A 21,872-nucleotide genomic window follows, 5' to 3' on the forward strand; every position below is an offset into this window, starting at 1 on the left:
GTGAGAATCACAGGATATAAACCGGTTTGGTTAACCTACTGACGGTTTAGTGTATAAACCGGTTTGGATTGTATAAATCGACCGGTTTTTCGGTTTATTCCAAATGAATTTATTGATCACAAATTTTTAACCGGACAAAGAGTTCACCCCAATGAGAGTCTGAGACCATCATCAACACAAAAGAAGGTAACGTTCAACGAGGATCTAAACAAGTGATGGATCCATCATCAATGGAACCAGGAATAGACGGACCTGAGACCAAGCCATCGGCTCCTGCCTCTTGATCGCGCCTACTTTGCAAGAAAAATCCGGGCTGATGTGGAACTGGTAAAGCGATTGTGCTACTAGTGAGCATCACTATGATTGCCGACAACGTTGGACGATCTGCAGGATCATTCTGAACACAGAGTAACGCGATATGGATGCATCTGGCAACTTCATCACTCTGATAAATCTCTCCTACGGCCGGATCCACGAGTTCTAAGGGTGACCCGTTTCTCCAGAGTCTCCAAACCTAACATAGTAATAAATCAATCAATATTCATATAATCCGTATATATCAACGTTATAAGAGATCAAAATATCGAAACTTGGTTATATATGCTTACATGTGTGACCAAATTGCCCGGAGCATCATCCGTTTCGTAGAAGCTGCTGTTCACTTTACCACTTATAATCTCTAGAACTAAAACTCCAAAGCTGTAGACGTCAGATTTTAGGGAGACATAACCGTGCATCGCGTACTCTGGAGACATGTAACCGCTGAAAGATAAGACAAAGTTATGAGTAAACTAGTAACAAAGGGTTTAGATCGGCGTCTAGGAGAATGTTGCTTGTATTAGCGCGACTTTGGTTCACATATGATAAGGCAAAATCACTCACTATGTTCCAACTATGCGGCCTGTGTCAGCTCGACTTTGGTCCACTCCTAAGATCCTCGCCATACCAAAATCTGCGATTTTGGGGTTTAGATCCGCGTCTAGGAGAATATTGCTTGCTTTGAGATCACGGTGTATGATTGTGAGTCTTGAATCTTGATGAAGATATAGAATTCCTTTAGCAATCCCTCTAATAATCTTGTACGATGATCTTGTATCGTCTTGTCCAATCCAAATGATCTCGTCTCAAAGGGTCTACATATCATCACTACTGGTGTTGAGAAGGACTAGAGAAGGATCATATAGAACCATTCAAACATATGTATGGCGCGAGTTGAGTTCAACTTACCAAACAGAAAATAATCGAGGCTTTTGTTGAGTACAAATTCGTAGACAAGTATCTTTTCTTCTTCTTCCAAGCAAAACCCGAGAAGTCTAACAAGATTTCTATGTTGAAGCTTTGCTACAAGAAGAACCTCGTTCTTGAACTCTCGCGAACCTTGTCCCGAGTTCTTGGCCAGCCTCTTCACCGCAACTTCTGTCCCATCCGGAAGCATACCCTATAAGATCAACTTAATCCATCACACGATCCCTCTTGATAATGTTATACAAATTTCCCAGATGACCATAAAAACTCAGGCTACAATGAAACCATACCAGTATACCTTATAAACTTCACCAAATCCACCTTGACCGATCTTGTTGCTCTCCGAAAATCTATCTGTTGCATCATCAATTGTCTTGAAATCGAATTGCAGCGAGTGTCTAGATGTGATATCATCTCCATCTGCACAAGAAAAGTGTCTATTATCGTATGGAGACTGCAACAAAAATATGGCCAAACTAAGGAAATAATGGGGAAACAGGAACTACTCACTTTGAAGATCAGCTTCTGTGTAAGATTTTTCCCTGCAGCAGACAACATATCCAAGACCAAGCAACACGAGGACAACAACTAGAGCTGGAACAACGATTCCCGCAATGGTTCCCTTTGAGATTCCTCTGCTTTCTGCACCACGCCCGAACGGCGATACGAATTATATACGCACAAAATAAAATAAAGACATCATCTGTCATTTGTACCATCCGAAAATTCTTGATTAAACCACAGTTCTGCGGTGGAAGGGCTTACCTTTCTTGGTAGTGTTGGCATGACCGGTCGATGAAGGGGGTTGATCGGCTGGTGAAGGGGCTTGAGAAGGTGGTGATGCAACTGTGGTATTCTCAAAAGCTCCAGCGAAAGGAAACAGATCCCACCGGAATAAGCAACTCGGCCTTACAACGGCGCCGCCTTGGTTCTGACGGCAGCACGATTCATAGTCTCCGACACATTTCTGCAGACATTCCTTGCAATCCGCGGAAGATATATCCGGTGTGCACTGCATCAACGCGTATATATTCGCGAAAGCTGCGGTGGCGGTATCCACCGCATAGTACTTACGATTAGACAATGATGCGTTATCATTGCTCGAGGAAGCTGCCTCCACCACACGAGCCATTAGTCCCTCCCAAACTCCGTAAAACTCGGTTAGATTTGTGTTCAGTTCTCCGGTACTGAAAAACACGACACGTGGGCTTGAGCCGAGCGATCCGAAGAATGAACGGTTGGAGTAGCGAACAAGGCAAGCGATATTATCATCAGTTTTCCATTCAAACCCTTCTGTCTGGTTCGAGCAAGTCTGTATTAGCTTGGCAGATTCGGCTTGGATACAGTTGGAACAGAACCCGGGTCCAGGACCAGGGTTGCACATCCCAACTGCGTAAGCTCTGTCTGAACCTCGACCGACCGAAACGTTGTAGAATCCGTTTCGAGCGGTGACGTTAGAAGCCAGAAATGAGAGGGCGAGACGGCGGTTCGTGTCATAAGTGCCGTTTGGTGGGAAAGAACCTGAAGTGTCCAAACATATTTGCGAATGAACAGTGACAACGCACATGAAGACAGAACAGATGAAAGAAAACGACTTCTTCTGGCTCTGGTTCATCTTCAAGATTTTCTGGTTGCTTGTATCACAAGTTACCACTTGAAGTCGGGCAGGATGTGTGTATATATATGTGCGTGTATGCGTCTGTGGAAACTGCAGTGGACTCAGTCGTGTTATGATGAATGCATGATTGCTGACTGATTAGTATACTAATATTATATATATATATATATGTATATATTGCCAACGCAACTTCGTATGATCGTTCACATCGTCGATAGATTGAGTACGATAATACAAAATTTTCAAATGTCTGTAATTGTTCTGGCAGAAAATAAAATAAAAATGTATAATCCATGGTGCACCCTTTTCCTGCGCAGAGCGGCGTGCAGAGTTGACATCGGAGTATGATTGGCTGTTTTTCTCAAAAAACAAAATACAGATAGTGCAATTTTGTTTGTCGCAATACCCAATAAAATTTTATTATATCGGTAGACCATGTGTCGTTGTCGAACATATATTATCTTATTATTTGTATATTTTGGCATTTATTGACATAAGGAGTGATTAAATTACCATTGACTTAACAAATATCAATTACCTTGGTACCGTGCATGCATGATAACAATATCTATCATGACATACATAGATTTTCTTCATTTTAAATTAGAGACAATAGCATAAAACCTCATTAACGTTTTTGAATCGAATTGAAAAACTATATATTGTTTTCGAATTCAAATTATACCAAAAACTTTGATATCGTTTTCAAACTGAATCGAAAAATTTAATATCATTTTCAGATCGAATTATACCCAGAAACTCGATACGATTTTCGAACTGATGAATTGTGTTGAAAAACTTGATACCGTTTTCAAATCGAACCGTTCAAAAAATTTGTATGGTAATGTTTCTAAAAAATCAAATCGAATCTAACCAAACCAAACCGATTTTTAAATACTCCGAAAGAAACGGAATGTTTCTTCAGAAAATATGCAATTGACATCTCTGGTTTTTATAACATTTTTTTAAGTTTTTTTGTCGTTTCTCTTCGCGACAAAAGTTCGGATACTCACGATCAACATCCCATCTACAAATTTTATTACAGAACACACTAATGGTACCATAATACTATTTTTATTAATTATATATTTAATTAATATTAATTCTTCGCAGTTTTATATAAATTAATTTAACCAATTAAATTTTTTTGTAAAGATACTAAATTACATGATATTTGTGACAATTCCAACTAAAATTATTTATACTTTTCAATAAATAAATGTTTTCTATTATCGTATAAAATTTTATTTAGTTAAATTATCTATTGTTATATTCAAAAGTTATGAAATATTTTAGATACATTATTTATATTTTATAATAAATATCTTTATATTTGAATTAAAATTTTTAAATCATGGTGATTTAATTGATACATTTAAAAATTATAAACTTATTTTATAATTGTAAATCAAGTTATACATTCGTAATATAGTAATAAAATACTGAAAAATATATAATTCAAATAAATAAATATATTTACAAATATTATTATTTATAAAACTTTAAATTTATAATTTGAAGTATATATACATGATGTTTTTGTTACTAATAATTTATATGGTATGCATACCCGGATCCCACTTTTTTACAGAAATTATTCCTTATTAATATTTTTTTGGATAAAAAAGAAAAATGCATTAAATATGAAAAAAAAAAATATAAATTTGGCTAACTTTTGATTTATATTTTATATTCTAATAATATTTTTTTTTTCTCCTCCTCCAATCGACGAATCCTAGAGCGAGCAGTGCCATGATTATAACGCTGGGAACAACTATTGCAACGATAGTTACCGTCAAACTCGTTTTTCCGTCTGCACAAACACTCGAGTACACGGAGAAGGAGGCGGACATGCAGACATAACGTTTTCAAAGGCTCCAGAGAATGGATACACTTCCCACCGGAAAAAGCAGCTCGGTCTTGCAACAGAGCCGCCTCGCTTTCGCCCACGGCAGCACGTTTGATAATCGCCGACATTTATATTTGAAGTGCATTGCATTAGTGAATAGATTCTCACCTCGAAACCCGGGACGCATATCTTCTATTTCAGCCACGCAGTAGTTTTTTTTTTTTTTTTTATAATGGAGGATCCCTAGCTGTTACCATTCGGGCGCGCTGACTAGGTAAACCTCCGGTCCGGGAGTAGCTTTTGTATATGGATCATATAAACCCAGAAATTACCTCCCTCCCCACCAGCCAGGAATCGAATACTCAACCTCAAGGTGGAGTTACCTCTTACCTCAAATTTGACCACTCGCCCACGATCTGTTGGGTGCCACGCAGTAGTTCTCCTTGCCCGAGGAAGCTTTAGCGATCATACGAGCTGCTAAACCCTCCCATATTCCATCAAGCTCTGTCGAATTTACACTCATATTTCTAGGGTTGAACTCGAGAGAACTCGAGGGATCCAAGAAATGAGCGGCTGGAGTAGCGTAAGAGGCAAAGCGTCGGTTCACCAGGCCATGAATAGGCTTCTGTCTGGTTAGGACAGTTGCTTGTTATTCTGTTGGATTCTGTCTGGATACATTTGGAGCAATCCTCGGCTTTAGCGCCCGGGATGCACATTCCCAAGGCACGAACTCTATCGGGTTCTTGGCCAACCGAAGCATTGTAGAATCCTCCTTGATCTGTGACATTGGAGGAAAGCTCCGACAGAACAAGGCGGCGGTTTATGTCGTAAGTACCGTTTGGCCTGAAAGTCCTGCATCATTCGGACACGATAGCTGCGCAGAAACAACACCATATGAGGGCAAACCAGAAGATTGGCAAGCATGAACTCTTCTGTGCCATTTTGGAGACCAGACCAATGCTTGAATTATTAGAATCACAAGCGTGGAGGGAGATGAACATATGTCTATACAGTATCTGCGTATCTGCTACGTATCTTGTAGGTTTAATGGGAGTTGAAATTTCTCTGCAACCTTCCGTGGCCAGAGAGGTTTCAAGGTGACCCATCAGTCGTCATCCACTCCTCAAATGAATTTTCTACGTCGACTTTGTCAAAAAAATAAATAAATAAATAAGAAATTTCCAAGAGCATAAGTATTGATTGACTCAAAGTCAATCATAGCGTTGAAGTTTCTCCAAGAAAATTATTACCAACTGGTCTGAAGATTTAATTGGTCCACGTGAGAATCACGGGATATAAACCGGTTTGGTTAACGTACCAACGGTTGGTTTGGGTTGTATAAATTATCCGGTTTTTGAATGCAACGATCCCATAATTTTCCGGTTTATTCCATATGAATTTTATTGATCACGAATTTTTAACCAGAAAGAGTTCCCCCCAACCGTAAACTACCAGAAGTTAACGGTCAATTGTCTCCCCCAAGAAACAAATAGGAGCATAATTCAACATAAAACACAAAGAGAAGGCAATGTTCAACGAGGATCTAAACAAGTGATGGATCCATCATCAATGGAACCAGGAATCGATGGACCTGACACCAAGCCCTCGGCTCCTGCTTCTCGGCCGCGTCTACTTTGCAAGAAAAATCCTGGTTGATGTGGAACCGGTAAAGTGACCGTGTTACTAGTGAGCATCACTATGATTGTCGACATCGTTGGACGATCCGCAGGATCATTCTGAACACAAAGTAACGCGATATGGATACATCTAGTAACTTCGTCACTCTGATAGATCTCTCCAATGGCCGGATCCATAAGCTCTAAGTGTGACCCGTTTCTCCAAAGTCTCCAAACCTAACATTATAATAAAAATGTACATATAACCCTTATATGTCAAAGTTCTAAGAGATCAAAATATCGAAACTTGGTTATCTGCTTACGTGTGTGACCAAATTTCCCGGAGTATCATCCGTTTCGTAAAAGCTGCTATTCACTTTGCCACTTATAATCTCTAGAATCAAAACTCCGAAGCTGTAGACATCAGATTTTAGGGAAAAATAACCGTGCATCGCGTACTCTGGAGACATGTAACCGCTGAAAGATAAGACAAAATTATGAGTAAACTAGTAACAAATTCTTAGATCGGCGTCTAGGAGAATGTTGCTTGTATCAACGCGACTTTGGTCTACATAGGAAAAGGCATATTCCACTCACTAAGTTCCAACTATTCGGCTTGTATCAGCTCGGCTTTGGTCCACTCCCAAGATCCTCGCGATGCCAAAATCTGCAATTTTGGGGTCTAGATCCGCGTCTAGGAGAATATTGCTTGCTTTGAGATCACGGTGTATGATTGTGAGTCTTGAATCTTGATGAAGATATAGAATTCCTTTAGCAATCCCTCTAATAATCTTGTACCGTCTTGTCCAATCCAAATGATCTCGTCTTGAAGGGTCTGCATATCACTAGCCCGAGTGTTGAGAAGGATCATATAAAACCATTCAAACATATGTATCATGCGAATTGAGTTCAACTTACCAAACAGAAAATAATCGAGGCTTTTGTTGAGTACAAACTCGTAGACGAGTATCTTTTCTTCTTCTTCCAAGCAAAACCCGAGAAGTCTAACAAGATTTCTATGTTGAAGCTTTGCTACAAGAAGAACCTCGTTCTTGAACTCTCGCGAACCTTGTCCCGAGTTCTTGGCCAGCCTCTTCACCGCAACTTCTTTCCCGTCCGGAAGCATACCCTATAAGATCAACTTAATCCATCACACGATCCATCTTGATAATGTTATACAAATTTCCCAGGTGACCATAAAAACTCAGGCTACAATGAAACTATACCAGTATACCTTATAAACTTCACCAAATCCACCTTGACCGATCTTGTTGCTCTCCGAAAATCTATCTGTTGCAGCCTCAATTGTCTTGAAATCGAATTGCAGCGAGTGTCTAGATGTGATATCATCACCATCTGCACAAGAAAAGTGTCTTGAAATGTGTCTATATTATCGTATGGAGACTGCAACGAAAATATGGCCAAACTTAGGAAATGATGGTGAAACAGGAACTACTCACTTTGAAGATCAGCTTCTATGTTAGATTTTTCCCTGCAGCAGACAACATATCCAAGACCAAGTAACACGAGGACAACAACTAGAGTTGGAACAACGATTCCTGCAATGGTTCCCTTTGAGATTCCTCTGCTTTCTGCACCATGCCCGAATGACGATACGAATGATATATGCACAAAATAAAATAAAGACATCATCTATCATTTGTACCATCCACAAATTCTTGATTAAACCACAGTTCTGCAGTGGAAGGGCTTACCTTTCTTGGTAGTGTTGGCATGACCGGTCGGTGAAGGGGCTGGAGAAGGTGGTGACGCAACTGTGATATTCTCAAAAGCTCCAGCGAAAGGAAACAGATCCCACCGGAACAAGCAACTCGGCCTTACAACGGCGCCGCCTTGGTTCTGACGGCAACACAATTTATAGTCATCGACACATTTCTGCAGACATTCCTTGCAATCCGCGGAAGATATATCCGGTGTGCACTGCATCAACGCGTATATATTCGCGGTAGCTGTGGTGGCGGCTATATCCACCACATAGTACTTACGATTAGACAATGATACGCTATCGTTGCTCGAAGAAGCTGCTTCCACCACACGAGTCATTAGTCCTTCCCAAATTCCGTAAAACTCGGTTAGATTCGTGTTCAGTTCTCCGGTACTGAAAAACACGACACGTGGGCTTGAGCCGAGCGATCCGAAGAATGAACGGTTGGAGTAGCGAACAAGGCAAGCAATATTATCATCAGTTTGCCATTCAAACCCTTCTGTCTGGTTCGAGCAAGTCTGTATTAACTTGGCAGATTCGACTTGGATACAGTTGGAACAGAACCCGGGTTCAGGACCAGGGTTGCACATCCCAACTGCGTAGGCTCTGTCAGAACCTTGACCGACCGAAACGTTGTAGAATCCGTTTCGAGCGGTGACGTTGGAAGCAAGGAATGAGAGGGCGAGACGGCGGTTCTTGTCGTAAGTACTGTTTGGTGGGAAAGAACCTGAAGTGTCTAAACATATTTGTGAATGAACAGTGACAGCGCACATGAAGACAGAACAGATGAAAGAAAACGACTTCTTGTTCATCTTCAAGATTTTCTGGTTGAGTGGCTTCCGACTTTTTATTTATAAAAAAGAAATTTAAGATTTTCTGGTTGCTTGTATAATCCATGGGCCACCCTTTTCCTTTAATGAAAATATTTAATGGTGCACCCTTAGCGACAAACAAAAATTAAGTGGTGCAGCCTGCGTTGACAACGGAGTATGATTGCCTATTTTTCTAATAAACAAAATACCCAATAGAATTTTATTCTTATCTTTTTTATTTCGGAAGACGATATGTCGTTGTCGAACATATATTATCTTATTATTTGTATATTTTGGTAGGGCTGTGCATTTAAACCCGTTATCCACGTGTATGTGGGTACCCAATCTCGAGGGTACCTGAAAACGGGTACTCGACATCTAACGAAGATGAAAATGGGTATTAAAAAGTGGAATATCCGTCATACGGGTTCGGGTTCGGGTTTCATATATTGAAATAACGCGGGTACCCGTTATTAAAATGAAAAAATTACCCTTATATTCTTAATATAATTACCAAAATACTTAGGTTATTTCTACTTTCTTTGAGGATTATATATTGGATTTTCAAGTTTTGGTGAATTCAAATTCAAATTATTTTGTATTTTTGAAAATTTTTCTAGGATTCTATACATATTGTTATATTTTAAGAATTTTCAAACATATAAATGTGTTTCTAGACTAAAATATGTATATTTTTGTTGATTATTTGGTTTAATTTTATATTGTTTAATGTTTTATATATGGGTACGGGTGCTCATGAGTACCCGTCTTTTAGCTATGGGTACCCGTTGGACGGGTACCTGGATGTTGTGAGATAGAGACAAAGATAATATTTCTCTAAAACCCACGAAGACGAAAACGAAGACGGGTATCTCTAAAAACATGGATAACCGACCCGTGTCCAGCCCTGTATTTTGGCATTTATTGACATAAGTGGTTAAATTACTATTGACTTAACAAATATCAATTACCTTGGTACCATGATAACAATATCTCCCATGACATACATAGATTTTTTTTTTTGATAATTTGGAAGTTCACCACGCATCCGACCCGACTACATCTTCTAGAATATCGGAGAAATCTATATGAATGTCTCTCCCCAAATGAGGATTCCTTATCTGATTTTCTTAATTTTAAATTAGAGACGATTGCATAAAAACTCGGTAACGTTTTGAATCGAATCGAAAAACTCGATATTGTTTCCAAATCAAATTATACCGAAAAATTCGATATCGTTTTCAAACTTAATTGAAAATTTTTATGTGGTTTTCGGATCGAATTATACTGAAAAACTGTATACGGTTTCTGAATTGAATCGTATCGGAAAACTTGATACCATTTTCAGACCGAACTGTTCAAAAAATCAGTTTTCCAAGAAAATTAATTTATAAAAATTTGATTATCAATTTTTCTCATTTTTGCATTCTAAACTTCAAAAATGGTATCCATTCAACCTGCTGTAATATACATATAGCAGGACAAATTTCTGGATGCATAATAAACCGGTTTGAGTTGTGTAAACAAACCGGTATACCGGTAAATTATCCTAAGCGCACAAGTCATACCATATGATTCAGTCACGAGATTAGGCTGTAAAAATCTGCAAAATCAAGAAGGCAACACCGGCTGTATTGATTCAAAATCTTGAAGAAGCAGTAGAAGAGGCGATATGAGATCGAATACCTTGTAAACTTCACTGAACCCACCTTGACCGAGTCTGTTACTTGGAGAAAATTGAGTTGTTGCATCTTCAAATGTCTTGAAGTCGAATTGCAATGACTGTGGAGCTGCGATATCATCATCATCTGCACAATGCCACAACATTAGCTAAGAAACACTTTTTCCCCATCACACTATGATCAAACTTCCGAATTCGAATAATTGCAAAACATGGAAAACTCACTTTCAAGTTCCATCGGTCGGTACGACTTTCTCCTCCTCCAAACAACGAATCCTAGAAAATGTATACAGTTCCCATCGAAAAAAGCAGCTCGGTCTTGCGACAAAGCCGTTTTCCATGGCAGCACGTTTGATAATCGCCAACACTTCGTCGTAGACAAGCCCTACAATTTCCGGAAGGTAGATCTGAAGTGCATTGCATTAGTGAATATATTCTCACCTCGAAACCCGGTTCTATTTCAGCCACATAGTAGTTCTCCTTGCCCGAGGAAGCTTCAGCGATCATACGAGTTGCTAAACCCTCCCATATTCCATCAAGCTCTGTCGAATTTACACTCATATTTCTAGGGTTGGACTCGAGAAAACTCGGCTCCAAATCGAGGGAACCAAGAAACGAATGGTTGGAGTAGCGTAGGAGGCAAAGCGTTGGATGGCCAGGCCATGAATAGGCTTCTGTCTGGTTAGGACAGTTGCTTGTTATTCTGTCGGATTCTGTCTGGATACATTTGGAACAATCCTCAGCTTGGGCGCCAAGGATGCACATTCCCAAGGCATGAACTCTATCGGGTTCTTGGCCAACCGAAGCATTGTAGAATCCTCCTTGAGCTGTGACATTGGAGGGAAGATACGACAGGACAAGGCGGCTGTTTACGTCGTAAGTACCATTCGGTCTGAAAGATCTTTCAGTGTCAGGACATATCTGTGCAGAAACAACACCAGAGCTTATTAGGGCAAACCAGAAGATCGACAAGCACGAACTCTTCTGTCTCATTTTGGAGATCAAACTAGAAGATAGACAAGCAAGAACTCTTCTGTGCTATTGTCTATGAATATATATATTCCGTATCTTGCAGGTTTAATGGGAACTGAGATCTCTCTTTAACTTGCCATGGACAGAAATGTCTCAAGATGACCCGTCAGTTATCTTCCATTCCCTAACTGAGTTTTCTACGTCGACTTTGACAAAATAATTGAAAATTCCATGCGCATAAACGTTTAATCAAAATCAACCGTAGTCAAAGGACGAAATTCGGGTTTCTTCAAAAGAGTCAAAGACCAGCCCGAAGGTTTCCGGTTCGAGCTCGAGCTCGAGCCGACCCAATTTTTTTTAGATCTATACGACCAATCCCAAAGTTCAGTCGTACAGGACTCGGACTTCGAACCTAAATTGTCTGATTTCATGCAATTTACATCAATCCTCAATCCTACCATCGCATGTTTCCATATACCCACCGACATATCCCATTTCTCCATCCTTCTTTACCCTATACGAATATTCAATTTTCACAATAATACATGAATCGTCTTTTACATCCTCTAATACCCAACCCAAACCTCCGGTAACTATACAATAGCGATTCAGCCATTAGTGAAGTCCAAATAGAAACCGAGCTACACGTACCTGAGCGAAACCGATTCTATCGCCCAGAAACTGGAAGGAGTTTTTAATGATTTCGGATTCAGAGGAGCAATTAGGGATCGAAATACAGCAAGCTTCACTCGCAAAGGAAGAAATCACTGAGATTTTTGCAAAGGGCTTCGTGGGTTTTCGAAATGTAGTCGCAGAGAAATTTTAGGGTTTCGGAAGATCGAACTCCAGCGGACTTTGGGTTGGATTCTAAAATCTTAATTAAAGAAATATGAAAACCAATAATGGATATGTGATCGAAAATTCAATAACAAATATGGAGATGTCTACCGATTGATTATCCAACCGGTCTTTATATCCCGTGAATCTCACGTACACACAACGAAATCTTCAACGCCATTTCTATGCCCTTGAAATTCCCACGTTATTAATACTTCCACTTAGAAATTGTCATCATTGAAATGGGGTTTTAACCCTAATAACCCACTTATGTCGTAGCAATTTCAGGGTACACCACCCAGAAAAAAAAAAAAAAAATTTCAATTTTAACCCACTTTTCGATTGAAAAAGTCCAAAATACCCTTTTCGTTTTATTTTTTGCGACCTTTTTGCGACTAACATATAACTGATATACAATTAAAATAGGACGGATAATTTTTTTTGCCACCTTTTTGTAACTATATTTAGAATTAATTACGAAATCGTAATAACGAAGTTGTTTTCGAACGGATAAATATCGTGATTTATTAAGGGTAATTTCGTCTTTTTTCGGAGAAAAAAATGTGTTATGTTTTTTGTGGTGTACTGGTGAAATAGATGCGAACCAAGTGGGTCATTTGAGTGATTTTCCCCATTGAAATTTCAGTTTCTTTTTTTACAAGGTCGACGTAGAAAATTCACTGATGGGTCAACCTCCAAGCCTCTCCGGCCGCGGAAAGGGGGTTTTAACCCTAATAACCCACTTGGGTCGCAGCAATTTCAGGGTACACCACCCAGAAAAAAAAAAAATTTTGCGACCTTGTTACGACTAATATATAACTAATATACAACTAAAATAAGAGTAGTTTGTTAGTCGTAATAGGTTGTATATTAGTTATATATTAGTCGTAATAAGGTCGCAAAATTTTTTTTTTTTTTTCGGTGGTGTACACTGAAATTGCTGCGACCCAAATGGGTTATTTGAGTAATATTCCCCGCGGAAAGCTGCAGAGAAATTTCAATTCCCATTACACTATACAAGATACGTAACAGATACGCGCGCATAGACTGTATAAACATATACTCATATCCCTATACCTCCTTGATATTCTAATCTCCAAAATGAGACAGAAGAGTTCATGCCTGTCAATCTTCTGGCTTGCCCTCATAAGCTTTGGTGTTGTTTCTGCACAGATATGTCCAGACACTGAAAGATCTTTCAGACCGAATGGTACTTACGACGTGAACCACCGCCTTGTCCTGTCGTATCTTCCCTCCAATGTCACAGCTCGCGGAGGATTCCACAATGCTTCGGTTGGCCAAGAACCCGACAGAGTGTTTGCCGTGGGGATGTGCATTCCAGACGCTAAGGCCGAGGATTGTTCCAAATGCATCCAGACCGAATCCGATAAAATAATAAGCAGTTGTCCTAACCAGACAGACGCCTATTCGTGGCCTGGTGATCCAACGCTTTGCCTCGTACGCTACTCCAACCGTTCGTTTCTTGGATCCCTCGATTTGTGGCCGAGTTTTCCGCTGTACAACACTGGAGATATCGGTGTAAATTTAACGGAGTTTGACAGAATATGGGAGGGTTTAGCAAATCGTATGATTGCTGCAGCTTCTTCCCCGTCTAAGGGCAACTACTACTCGGCTGAAATAGAGGACCTACCTAGTTTCAAGAGAATATATGCACTAATGCAATGCACTTCAGATCTATCTCCCGGAGATTGTAACGCTTGTCTACGACAAAGTGTTGGTGATTATAAGTCATGCTGCCATGGAAAGCAAGGCGGCGTTGTTGCAAGACCGAGCTGTTTTTTCCGGTGGGATCTGTATCCATATTCCAGAGCCTTTGAAAACATCACGTCAACATCTCCTCCACCACCGTCTCTACCACCTCCGCCTCCTTCTCCGAGGTTTAACGCCAACACAACCAAGAAAGGTTAGTCCTCCAACTCCTAAACTATGACTGTTAAAGATAAGTTGTGGAAAGTTTTGAAGTAATCTTTGGTAAATGGTGTTTATGCAGATGATAAAACGATTTCAACGGGAATTATCGTGGCAATAATTATTCCCACCGTCGTAGTCATCTTGGTGTTGCTTGCTTTGGGGATTGCTGTATGCTGGAGGAGAAAATCTTATAGAGCAATTGAACTTGAAAGTGAGCATCTCCCTTCCGGGGAAATAGATTTCGATAATGGTTATGATTAAGGTTTTACTGATAAGCAATGCTTTTAATCTGCAGCTGAAGATGATATTTCAACTACCCACTTGCTACAACTGGACTTGAAGAGTATAGAAGCCGCAACAAATAGATTTTCGGAGAGTAAAAAGCTAGGTGAAGGTGGATTTGGCGAAGTTTACAAGGTACATACTTTGGTTGTCTGATAATTTGAATCAACAACACAAACGGATAAGCGACTATATATGACTTATGATCCGTAATAATTTGTAGGGTACGCTTCCGAGTGGAACCCAAGTTGCAGTGAAGAGGCTGTCAAAAACTTCAAGCCAAGGTGCAAGAGAGTTTAAGAACGAGGCTGTTCTCGTAGCAAAGCTTCAGCATAGAAATCTGGTCAGGCTTCTCGGGTTTTGCGTTGAAGGAGAAGAAAAGTTGCTCGTGTATGAGTTTGTGCCCAACAAAAGCCTTGACTATTTCCTGTTTGGTATGTTGGATTTCAATAATCTTGAAACTTGGATTGTGAATCTTGAGGCTAATAATGGTCAAGTATGGATCTGAATGTGTAGACCCTGCAAAGCAAGGACTACTAGACTGGACGGTACGGTACAAGATTATCGAAGGGATTGCTCGAGGAATTTTGTATCTTCACCAAGATTCACGGCTCACAATCATACACCGTGACCTCAAAGCGAGTAATGTTCTATTAGATACCGACATGAACCCGAAGATTGCAGATTTCGGAATGGCGAGGATATTTGGAGTGGACCAGACTCAAGCCAATACAGGAAGAATCATCGGGACATAGTAAATCTTTCCTTTCTTTTGTCAACAAACTGCATGTGTCTTTGCATTTGTTGCCTGAAAACTGAAGTTAGCTTTATGTTTCAGCGGCTACATATCTCCCGAGTACGCGATGCATGGCCGATTCTCCATGAAATCTGATGTCTACAGCTTTGGAGTCTTAGTTCTGGAGATTATAAGCGGCAAGAAGAACAGCAGTTTCAACCAAACAGAGGACACTGTCAGAAATTTAGTAACACAAGTGAGTAACAGGAACTGAACAAGTGAAAAAATGTTAAGAGTATTGAATAACTAACTGATTGATCTCACTGTCTATGGCAGGCTTGGAGGGCATGGAGAAACGGGTCGCCATTAGAGCTCGTAGATCCGACTCTTGGGGAGAATTACCAGAGGGATGAAGCAATTAGGTGCATCCACATCGGTCTGTTATGTGTTCAGGAGCATCCAACAGATCGACCAACGTTGTCAGCGATCATGCTGATGCTCACAAGCAACACGATCACACTTCCGGTGCCTCACCCACCTGGCTTTTTCTTGCAAAGTGGACAAGATCTGAGTTCAATTTCAGAGTCTAGTACAAGCAAGTCTGTTCCTTGTTCGGTCGATGATTCATCATTTACTGATCTTTATCCTCGTTGAATATGTCCTTCTCCTTGTGTACCGAACCATTCATCTTGTTCGGTGTCTTGATGTCCGCACACGTCTGGTATGAGACGCGAGCATGTTGCTTGTACTGAAGATTTTCAGCTCTTTACAAATAATAAATCGAATTAAATTTAAGGGTAAATCCGATTAAAATTCCACAACTTGAAAAACTAATTTCTAGATTTATTTCCTTAACAAATTAATTCCTTTACAAAGTGTGAATACAATTTTCAAACTTCCAATTTGGTTATATACAAAATATGGACCAACGGTGATCTCAAATTCCGTTAACTGATATCATTTCTAGTTTGACACGCAAATATAGATATCAATGCCACATAAACAGTTTTAAAATTTAAAAAAAAAAAGGATTCCAGTTGAATTGATCGGTTAAAAAAAACTTTACCTAAATTCCATTCCCCCTTTTCGATTAGGATTAAGGTTTTTTTTTTTAAATGTTTTCGAAGCCTCTTCACTAAGGATATTAAATAGATTTAAAGTAAATAATTATTTATATTTTTTATACGTAAATTAAATCTGAATGGGCCCTTATAAGCCCATATAGCCCAGACAAAAAATCGTATATGGGCCCATTGAAGCCCATTTAAGACGAAAAAATAAATTTATGTATTAAGACCGCTGATAGGTAACTTTTTCACGCTTTGGAGCGGCCGAAAGTCCCCTTACAGTGGTGGTCGACTCGTCTCGTCACCTCCGCCCAGAATCTCAGGTATGCCTGATTCTCTCTCTTCTCCCCGACCAGCGGAGAAACCTCGACATCACTGTCGGAACTGTGGTTTAATCAAGAATTTGATTTGCCCTGTATATCTCCATGGATTTTCTTTTCGGGTGTTTATCTACATTTCCATTTTCTTGCTTGTTTCCCCTCTCTGTAAAGGTTGTAACTAATCCCATTGATTTTCTGACAGAAATATTTGAGTTTGTTTGGTTGATGTTCTTCTTAGGGTGAGGCAGTTGCATGCAGCAGTAAGGGTGACAATCTCGGTTCCTTGTTCGTCTTACAAAGTTCAAAGTCCCTCACTTTGGATAAACCCTAGGCTTTATTGTTGGTGTACGAGATCACTGGGAACAACTTCGGATGCAGTTTCTCAGTTCGCTGGCTTCCCATGTCGGAAACCTTTGTCTCAGATGGAAGCAATTCCCTTATTCGCATCATTTCTCCTCTTCTCCGAATTCACACTCGAGAGGTCAGCTCATCGATTTTCTCAAGAAGCAAGGGTTCCCGAAATCTCAAGCAGTTTCCATGGTGGGTCGTTTCCCTCACGTTGGATCCCTCGACCGTCCTCGAACCGTGGTTCAACTTTTCAGAAACCTAGGTTTCTCTGATTCTCAGATCCGGAGCTCGATCCGGGTCCTACCCCAGATCATCTTCTGCGACGCCACGAAGAACCTTGAGCCCAAAATTCGATTTCTCGAAGAACTCGGATTCTCTGGTTCTGCTTTGCCTAAGTTCCTCTCTAAAAATTCCTCGGTTATGAGCCTCAGCCTGAAGAAAAGATTGATCCCTTCCACTGAAATTATAAAGACCATTCTCTCGCCTAACGACGAGAACAACAAGGAACTGGTTAAGGTTCTTAGCAGATGCAGTTGGCTGCTGAACAGAGACCCTAATGCGTATCTCTTACCCAACATTGCTTATCTCAAGTCCTGTGGAATTGTCGGCTCACAGCTTGCTTTCCTACTGAAGAAACAGCCAAGGCTCCTCATTTCGGAGGAGAACAAGCTTAGGGTTTATGTTTCTCGTGCTCTGGATCTGGGTTTCAGTGTTAACTCAGGAATGCTGGCTCACGCGGTGCACGCGCTCAGTTGTCTGAGCGAGAAGACATTCGACAGGAAAATGAAGACGTTTTTGGATCATGGGTTCTCAGAGGATCAGACAAGAGAGATGATCAGAAGGGCTCCTGGTCTGGTTCGATGCTCAACGGACAAGTTGAAGTTGGGAATGGAGTTCTACATGGAGACAATGGGGATAAAGAGAGAAACTTTGGTGAAGCGGCCATGTATGTTGATGCACAGTATGGAGGAGAGAGTGATACCTAGGGTTAAGGTTTTGCAGGTTTTGAGAGGAAAAGGACTGTTGAAGAAGAAGGAGCCTAGTGTGCTAGAGATGGTGCAGCTCCCTGAGAAAGATTTCTTGGAGAAATTCATATCAAGATTCGGAGATGAGCATACTATGGATCTGTTGGTGGCTTATAAGGGCCATCTAGTTGATGCTAGCGATAGCTCTTCTGGTTCTTGTTCCTCCAGCGATGATTGATTAGGCTCCTTCTTCAGCAAAATATTATGATTGGTCTAGTTGATGCAAAGTTCGAACTGTCTACGAGCAACTTGGTGACTTCAGTAATAACCAGATTTATTGAACTGAGTTATATAGACAAGATTTATGAAACAACCGACAAGACAAGCAGTTGGGCCATCAACGAGGGCTTAAATCTGTGATCGTTGCCTCGTCGATGGAACAAGGAAAAGACTTGCTGGTTATGTCCGATCCCCCGACCAATGGGTTCGGCTCGAGTCTATCTCCTAAGAAAAACCCAGGTGGTCGGGGCACTGGTAGAGTAATCGTGCTTGTGGTGAGCATCTGTAGGAGATTCGACAAGGATGGACGGTCTGCAGGATCTTGTTGAACGCATAAAAGGCCGATGTGGATGCATCTAATAGCCTCATCCGTATCATAGTTCTTCCCGATGGTCGGATCTACTAGTTCTAACAGTGATTCGTTTCTCCATAGCCTCCAGGCCTGAATTCATGATCATGGAAATCATGATCACAGTTACAGAAGTGAAAATCATAAAGCTTGATTGGTTTGTACTCACAAATGTGACCAAGTTGCCGAGAGAACGATCCGTCTGATGGAAGCTGCTATTTTTCTTTCCGCTAATAATCTCCAGAATCAACACTCCGAAGCTATAGACATCAGATTTTGTCGAGAACTGGCCATGCATCACATACTCTGGAGGCATGTAACCACTGGAAAATTTCACGATAAGCAAAGGATTCATCGAATTTCAGTTTACAGACAATTAGGAATGATATGTACTTACAAGGTTCCGACTACTCGTCTTGTATTTGCTTCGGTTTGGTCTATACCGAAATTCCTCGCCATTCCAAAGTCTGCGATTTTGGGGTTTAAATCTGCGTCTAAGAGAATGTTACTCGCTTTGAGGTCCCGGTGTATGATAGTGAGGCGTGAATCTTGATGAAGATACAGAATTCCTCGAGCAATCCCTTTGACAATCTTGTACCGTTTTGTCCAGTCCAATTGGCCCCATCTTGTAGAGTCTGTACATCAATATATAGTACAATCGGTGTCTGAACGATGCCTAAAGGATTATCGAGACTTTTGTCGGGCAAAACGAAAAGTGTCTGAGTTAATGCAACAGACCAAACAGGAAGTAGTCGAGGCTTTTGTTGGGCAAGAGTTCATAGACAAGTATCTTCTCTTCTCCTTCCAAGCAAAACCCAAGAAGCCTGACCAGATTTCTGTGCTGAAGCTTTGCGACAAGGACTACTTCGGTCCTGAACTCATTTTCGCCTTGTCCCGACGTTCTCGATAGCCTCTTGACCGCAACTTGCGTTCCACTCGGAAAGATACCCTGCAAATACATAATCTAGTCTCACCATCCGTCTAAAATGTCAAGATAAACGAACGATACTTGATGGTCGAAGAATGCAACTTTGTAGACTTCGCCAAATCCACCTTGACCGAGTCTGTTGCTCTCTGAAAAGTTATCTGTCGCTGCTTCGATTGCCTGAAAATCGAATTGCAGCGAGCCTGCGGCCGCGATATCGTCTGAAACTGCTAAGAGAACGCTTTTCACATCAACAAACTGTAAAACATCGTTACTAAACGGAGATACAAGTGAAATCTTTAACAGATTACTGAAAGAGGGTTCAGCTTTTACCTTCGTCCGAGGGTTCTGTATCATAAGTCTTCTTCTTTTGTCTATCTGCGAGGGAAAAATACCGATCTGCAAAAGGAAACCAAAAACAGAAAGGACACATTGGTTTTGGTTGTTTTTAGTGAAAAGATTACAGATTTGGATTCAATAACTTGCGAGATTTTGTTGGAAATTTAAGCAGAAACTCACTTTGGAGCTGTAATGCTCGGTGAGATTTTCTCCTGCAGCAAACAGAAAACCCTAGAGCAAGCAATGTGACGATAACCGCACCAGAAAGGACTATTGCTGCTATGATTCCCGCTGAGATTTTTTTGCTACCTGCACTAAAGATTATCATCACATGGAGGAGGACAGTTTGATGAAAATGAATGAAAGAAAAAGTAGTGGAACTTACAAGGGTTGTGTGTGTTATAAGGAACAAATTCAAACTTACCGTTCTCGGTCGTAGTGACGGTCCGACTGCCTTCCTCCGGAGGTGGCGGAGGTTGGTATCGAAACACAGAAGTGGTATTGTCGAAAGCCTTAGAGAATGGATACAGATCCCACCGGAAGAAGCAGCTCGGTCTTGCAACAACGCCGCCTTGCTTTCCTTGGCAGCATGACTGATAGTTACCAACACTCATTTGAAGGCAGGCATTACAATCCCAAGAAGATAGATTAGGAATGCATTTCATTAGCGCATATAACGTTTGGAAGACCGCGAGAGGTTCTGCGGAGGCTGCATAATAGTCGGGTGTAGACACGGCTGCGTCTATCATTCGACGCATGGTTCGTTCCCATGTCTCAACAAACACCGTTAAATTTAATCTGATATCTCCAGTATTGTACAGCCTGATACTCGGCTCCAAATCGAGGGATCCAAGAAACGAACGGTTGGAGTATTGTACGACGCAAAGCGTCGGTTCACCAGACCATGAATAGGCTTCTGTCTGGTTAGGACAGCTGCCTATGATTTTATCGGATTCTGTCTGGATGCATTTGGAACAATCCTCGGCCTTAGCATCTGGAATGCACATCCCCAAGGCGTGAACTCTATCGGGTTCTTGGCCAACCGAAGCATAGTAGAATCGTCTTTGAGCTGTGACGTTGGAGGGAAGATACGACAGGACAAGGCGACGGTTCACGTCGTACGCACCGTTCTGTCCGAAAGTCCTTGCGTCGTTGTGACACGTCAGCTGGGCCGACACAACACCAGAGCTTATTAGGGCAAACCAGAAGATTGGCAGGCTTGAACTCTTCCGTGCCATTTTGGAGATCAGACCAATGCTTGAGTTAGGGAATTGAAATTGTGTGTTACGTCTCTTGTAGGTTTAATGGGAATTGAAACTTCTCGGCAACTTTCAGGCTGGCCTATCAGCCATGATCCGTTCCTTCACTGAATTTTCTACGTCGACTTTGTCCCAAAAGTGAATCATAGCGAATGGCGAAATTTCCAAGTAGGTGGAGTAACGTTGAAAGCTCAAGGACATTAACCGCCTTCTACTTTCTCCAAGAAAGTTAAAAGGATTTACGAACAGGTCTCAAGATTTTTTCAACGTGTCTACATCAGATTTACAGGAAAGTCAAAAATGATTAATTGAATCGATAAAACAGTTTGTCAGAAACAGATTGACTGACACTTTCAGTGGGTCAACCATTGCGTGGGAAATCCGTAATAAATTATGAACAGAGTGCCTGAAACTTTGGAAGCTTCCAATAAAGTCTAACCACCGATTTCTTCTTTGTTTCTTGCACAGACCGCAACCAGGAGAAGACGTACTATAATACCCAAGAGAGAGACTTGAAAATTGGTCTGGTCTGAAGATTTGATGCTGTGGAGCAATGTTCAAGGTTTCTTGATGGATATTTAGATCTATCTAAGCTCTGGAACACGTGTAAGAGCGTCTTGTCTCTGTGTCTGGTCCTTGCATATTGCATAAGTAAATACAATTTTAGTAAAGAATGAGAAAATCTTGTTGAAGTTACACGATGGTATATGGTCGA

The 21,872-nt window shown here is 40.8% G+C and overlaps 3 protein-coding genes, 1 long non-coding RNA gene and 1 pseudogene across 16 annotated transcripts; 2 read left to right on the forward strand and 3 right to left on the reverse strand.

The window, feature by feature from the left end:
* Nucleotides 1-145: 145 nt before the first annotated feature.
* Nucleotides 146-2,677, reverse strand: LOC104806992 (annotated as a pseudogene).
* Nucleotides 2,678-6,161: 3,484 nt separating this feature from the next.
* On the reverse strand, nucleotides 6,162-11,540 carry LOC104806403 (putative cysteine-rich receptor-like protein kinase 35). Of its 8 annotated transcripts, none has more exons than XM_010531289.1 (9): nucleotides 10,773-10,878; nucleotides 10,553-10,674; nucleotides 8,044-8,188; nucleotides 7,789-7,920; nucleotides 7,563-7,684; nucleotides 7,247-7,457; nucleotides 6,926-7,163; nucleotides 6,652-6,805; nucleotides 6,162-6,565 (listed from the first exon to the last, which is right to left on the reverse strand). In XM_010531289.1, the coding sequence occupies exons 1-9, from the start codon at nucleotides 10,783-10,785 to the stop codon at nucleotides 6,245-6,247; spliced, it is 1,458 nt and encodes a 485-aa protein (XP_010529591.1). In that variant the 5' UTR covers nucleotides 10,786-10,878; the 3' UTR covers nucleotides 6,162-6,244. The 8 variants fall into 8 exon arrangements, with proteins under 8 accessions (XP_010529591.1, XP_019057207.1, XP_019057204.1 ...); XM_019201662.1 differs by lacking the exon at nucleotides 10,773-10,878 and adding an exon at nucleotides 10,435-10,469 and having other exon boundaries at nucleotides 10,576-10,668; XM_019201659.1 differs by lacking the exon at nucleotides 10,773-10,878 and adding an exon at nucleotides 10,435-10,469 and having other exon boundaries at nucleotides 8,044-8,790; nucleotides 10,553-10,639.
* A 1,917-nt stretch (nucleotides 11,541-13,457) lies between these two features.
* Nucleotides 13,458-16,042, forward strand: LOC104806402 (putative cysteine-rich receptor-like protein kinase 35). 5 transcript variants are annotated; one of them, XM_019201667.1, is made up of 8 exons: nucleotides 13,877-14,209; nucleotides 14,273-14,280; nucleotides 14,368-14,499; nucleotides 14,584-14,705; nucleotides 14,794-15,004; nucleotides 15,087-15,324; nucleotides 15,409-15,562; nucleotides 15,643-16,042. In XM_019201667.1, the coding sequence occupies exons 1-8, from the start codon at nucleotides 13,944-13,946 to the stop codon at nucleotides 15,958-15,960; spliced, it is 1,449 nt and encodes a 482-aa protein (XP_019057212.1). In that variant the 5' UTR covers nucleotides 13,877-13,943; the 3' UTR covers nucleotides 15,961-16,042. The 5 variants fall into 5 exon arrangements, with proteins under 5 accessions (XP_019057210.1, XP_010529589.1, XP_019057212.1 ...); XM_019201665.1 differs by having other exon boundaries at nucleotides 13,458-14,280; nucleotides 14,794-15,007; nucleotides 15,081-15,324; XM_010531287.1 differs by having other exon boundaries at nucleotides 13,458-14,280.
* A 574-nt stretch (nucleotides 16,043-16,616) lies between these two features.
* LOC109116386 lies at nucleotides 16,617-21,853 on the forward strand. The gene is made up of 2 exons (XR_002023838.1): nucleotides 16,617-16,696; nucleotides 21,626-21,853. It is a non-coding gene; the product is annotated as an uncharacterized LOC109116386 (long non-coding RNA).
* Nucleotides 17,446-21,626, reverse strand: LOC104806401 (putative cysteine-rich receptor-like protein kinase 35). 2 transcript variants are annotated; one of them, XM_010532108.2, is made up of 7 exons: nucleotides 20,323-21,626; nucleotides 20,079-20,207; nucleotides 19,665-19,762; nucleotides 19,373-19,583; nucleotides 19,032-19,269; nucleotides 18,804-18,957; nucleotides 17,446-18,727 (listed from the first exon to the last, which is right to left on the reverse strand). In XM_010532108.2, the coding sequence occupies exons 1-7, from the start codon at nucleotides 21,134-21,136 to the stop codon at nucleotides 18,404-18,406; spliced, it is 1,968 nt and encodes a 655-aa protein (XP_010530410.2). In that variant the 5' UTR covers nucleotides 21,137-21,626; the 3' UTR covers nucleotides 17,446-18,403. The 2 variants fall into 2 exon arrangements, with proteins under 2 accessions (XP_010530410.2, XP_010529588.1); XM_010531286.2 differs by adding an exon at nucleotides 19,893-19,958 and having other exon boundaries at nucleotides 18,460-19,269; nucleotides 19,665-19,786.
* Nucleotides 21,854-21,872: the final 19 nt, after the last annotated feature.

This window comes from Tarenaya hassleriana, unplaced genomic scaffold (genome assembly GCF_000463585.1).
Source record: "Tarenaya hassleriana unplaced genomic scaffold, ASM46358v1 Cleome12, whole genome shotgun sequence".
Lineage (NCBI taxonomy): Eukaryota > Viridiplantae > Streptophyta > Magnoliopsida > Brassicales > Cleomaceae > Tarenaya > Tarenaya hassleriana.

Excerpts from the sequence above, each read along its gene's own strand:
- LOC104806403 (XM_019201659.1), bottom strand. The coding sequence starts at position 10,617 with ATGCAACAACTCAATTTTCTCCAAGTAACAGACTCGGTCAAGGTGGGT. Across the intron at positions 6,806-6,925 it reads AGCCGAATAGTTGGAACTTA|CGGTTACATGTCTCCAGAGT; the intron begins GTGAGTGGAATA and ends CTTATCTTTCAG. Across the intron at positions 6,566-6,651 it reads CGGGAAATTTGGTCACACAC|GTTTGGAGACTTTGGAGAAA; the intron begins GTAAGCAGATAA and ends TTATAATGTTAG.
- LOC104806402 (XM_019201665.1), top strand. The coding sequence starts at position 13,458 with ATGAGACAGAAGAGTTCATGCCTGTCAATCTTCTGGCTTGCCCTCATA. Across the intron at positions 14,706-14,793 it reads GATTTGGCGAAGTTTACAAG|GGTACGCTTCCGAGTGGAAC; the intron begins GTACATACTTTG and ends AATAATTTGTAG. Across the intron at positions 15,563-15,642 it reads TCAGAAATTTAGTAACACAA|GCTTGGAGGGCATGGAGAAA; the intron begins GTGAGTAACAGG and ends TGTCTATGGCAG.
- LOC104806401 (XM_010532108.2), bottom strand. The coding sequence starts at position 21,136 with ATGGCACGGAAGAGTTCAAGCCTGCCAATCTTCTGGTTTGCCCTAATA. Across the intron at positions 18,958-19,031 it reads AGACGAGTAGTCGGAACCTT|TGGTTACATGCCTCCAGAGT; the intron begins GTAAGTACATAT and ends GAAATTTTCCAG. Across the intron at positions 18,728-18,803 it reads TCGGCAACTTGGTCACATTT|GCCTGGAGGCTATGGAGAAA; the intron begins GTGAGTACAAAC and ends TCATGAATTCAG.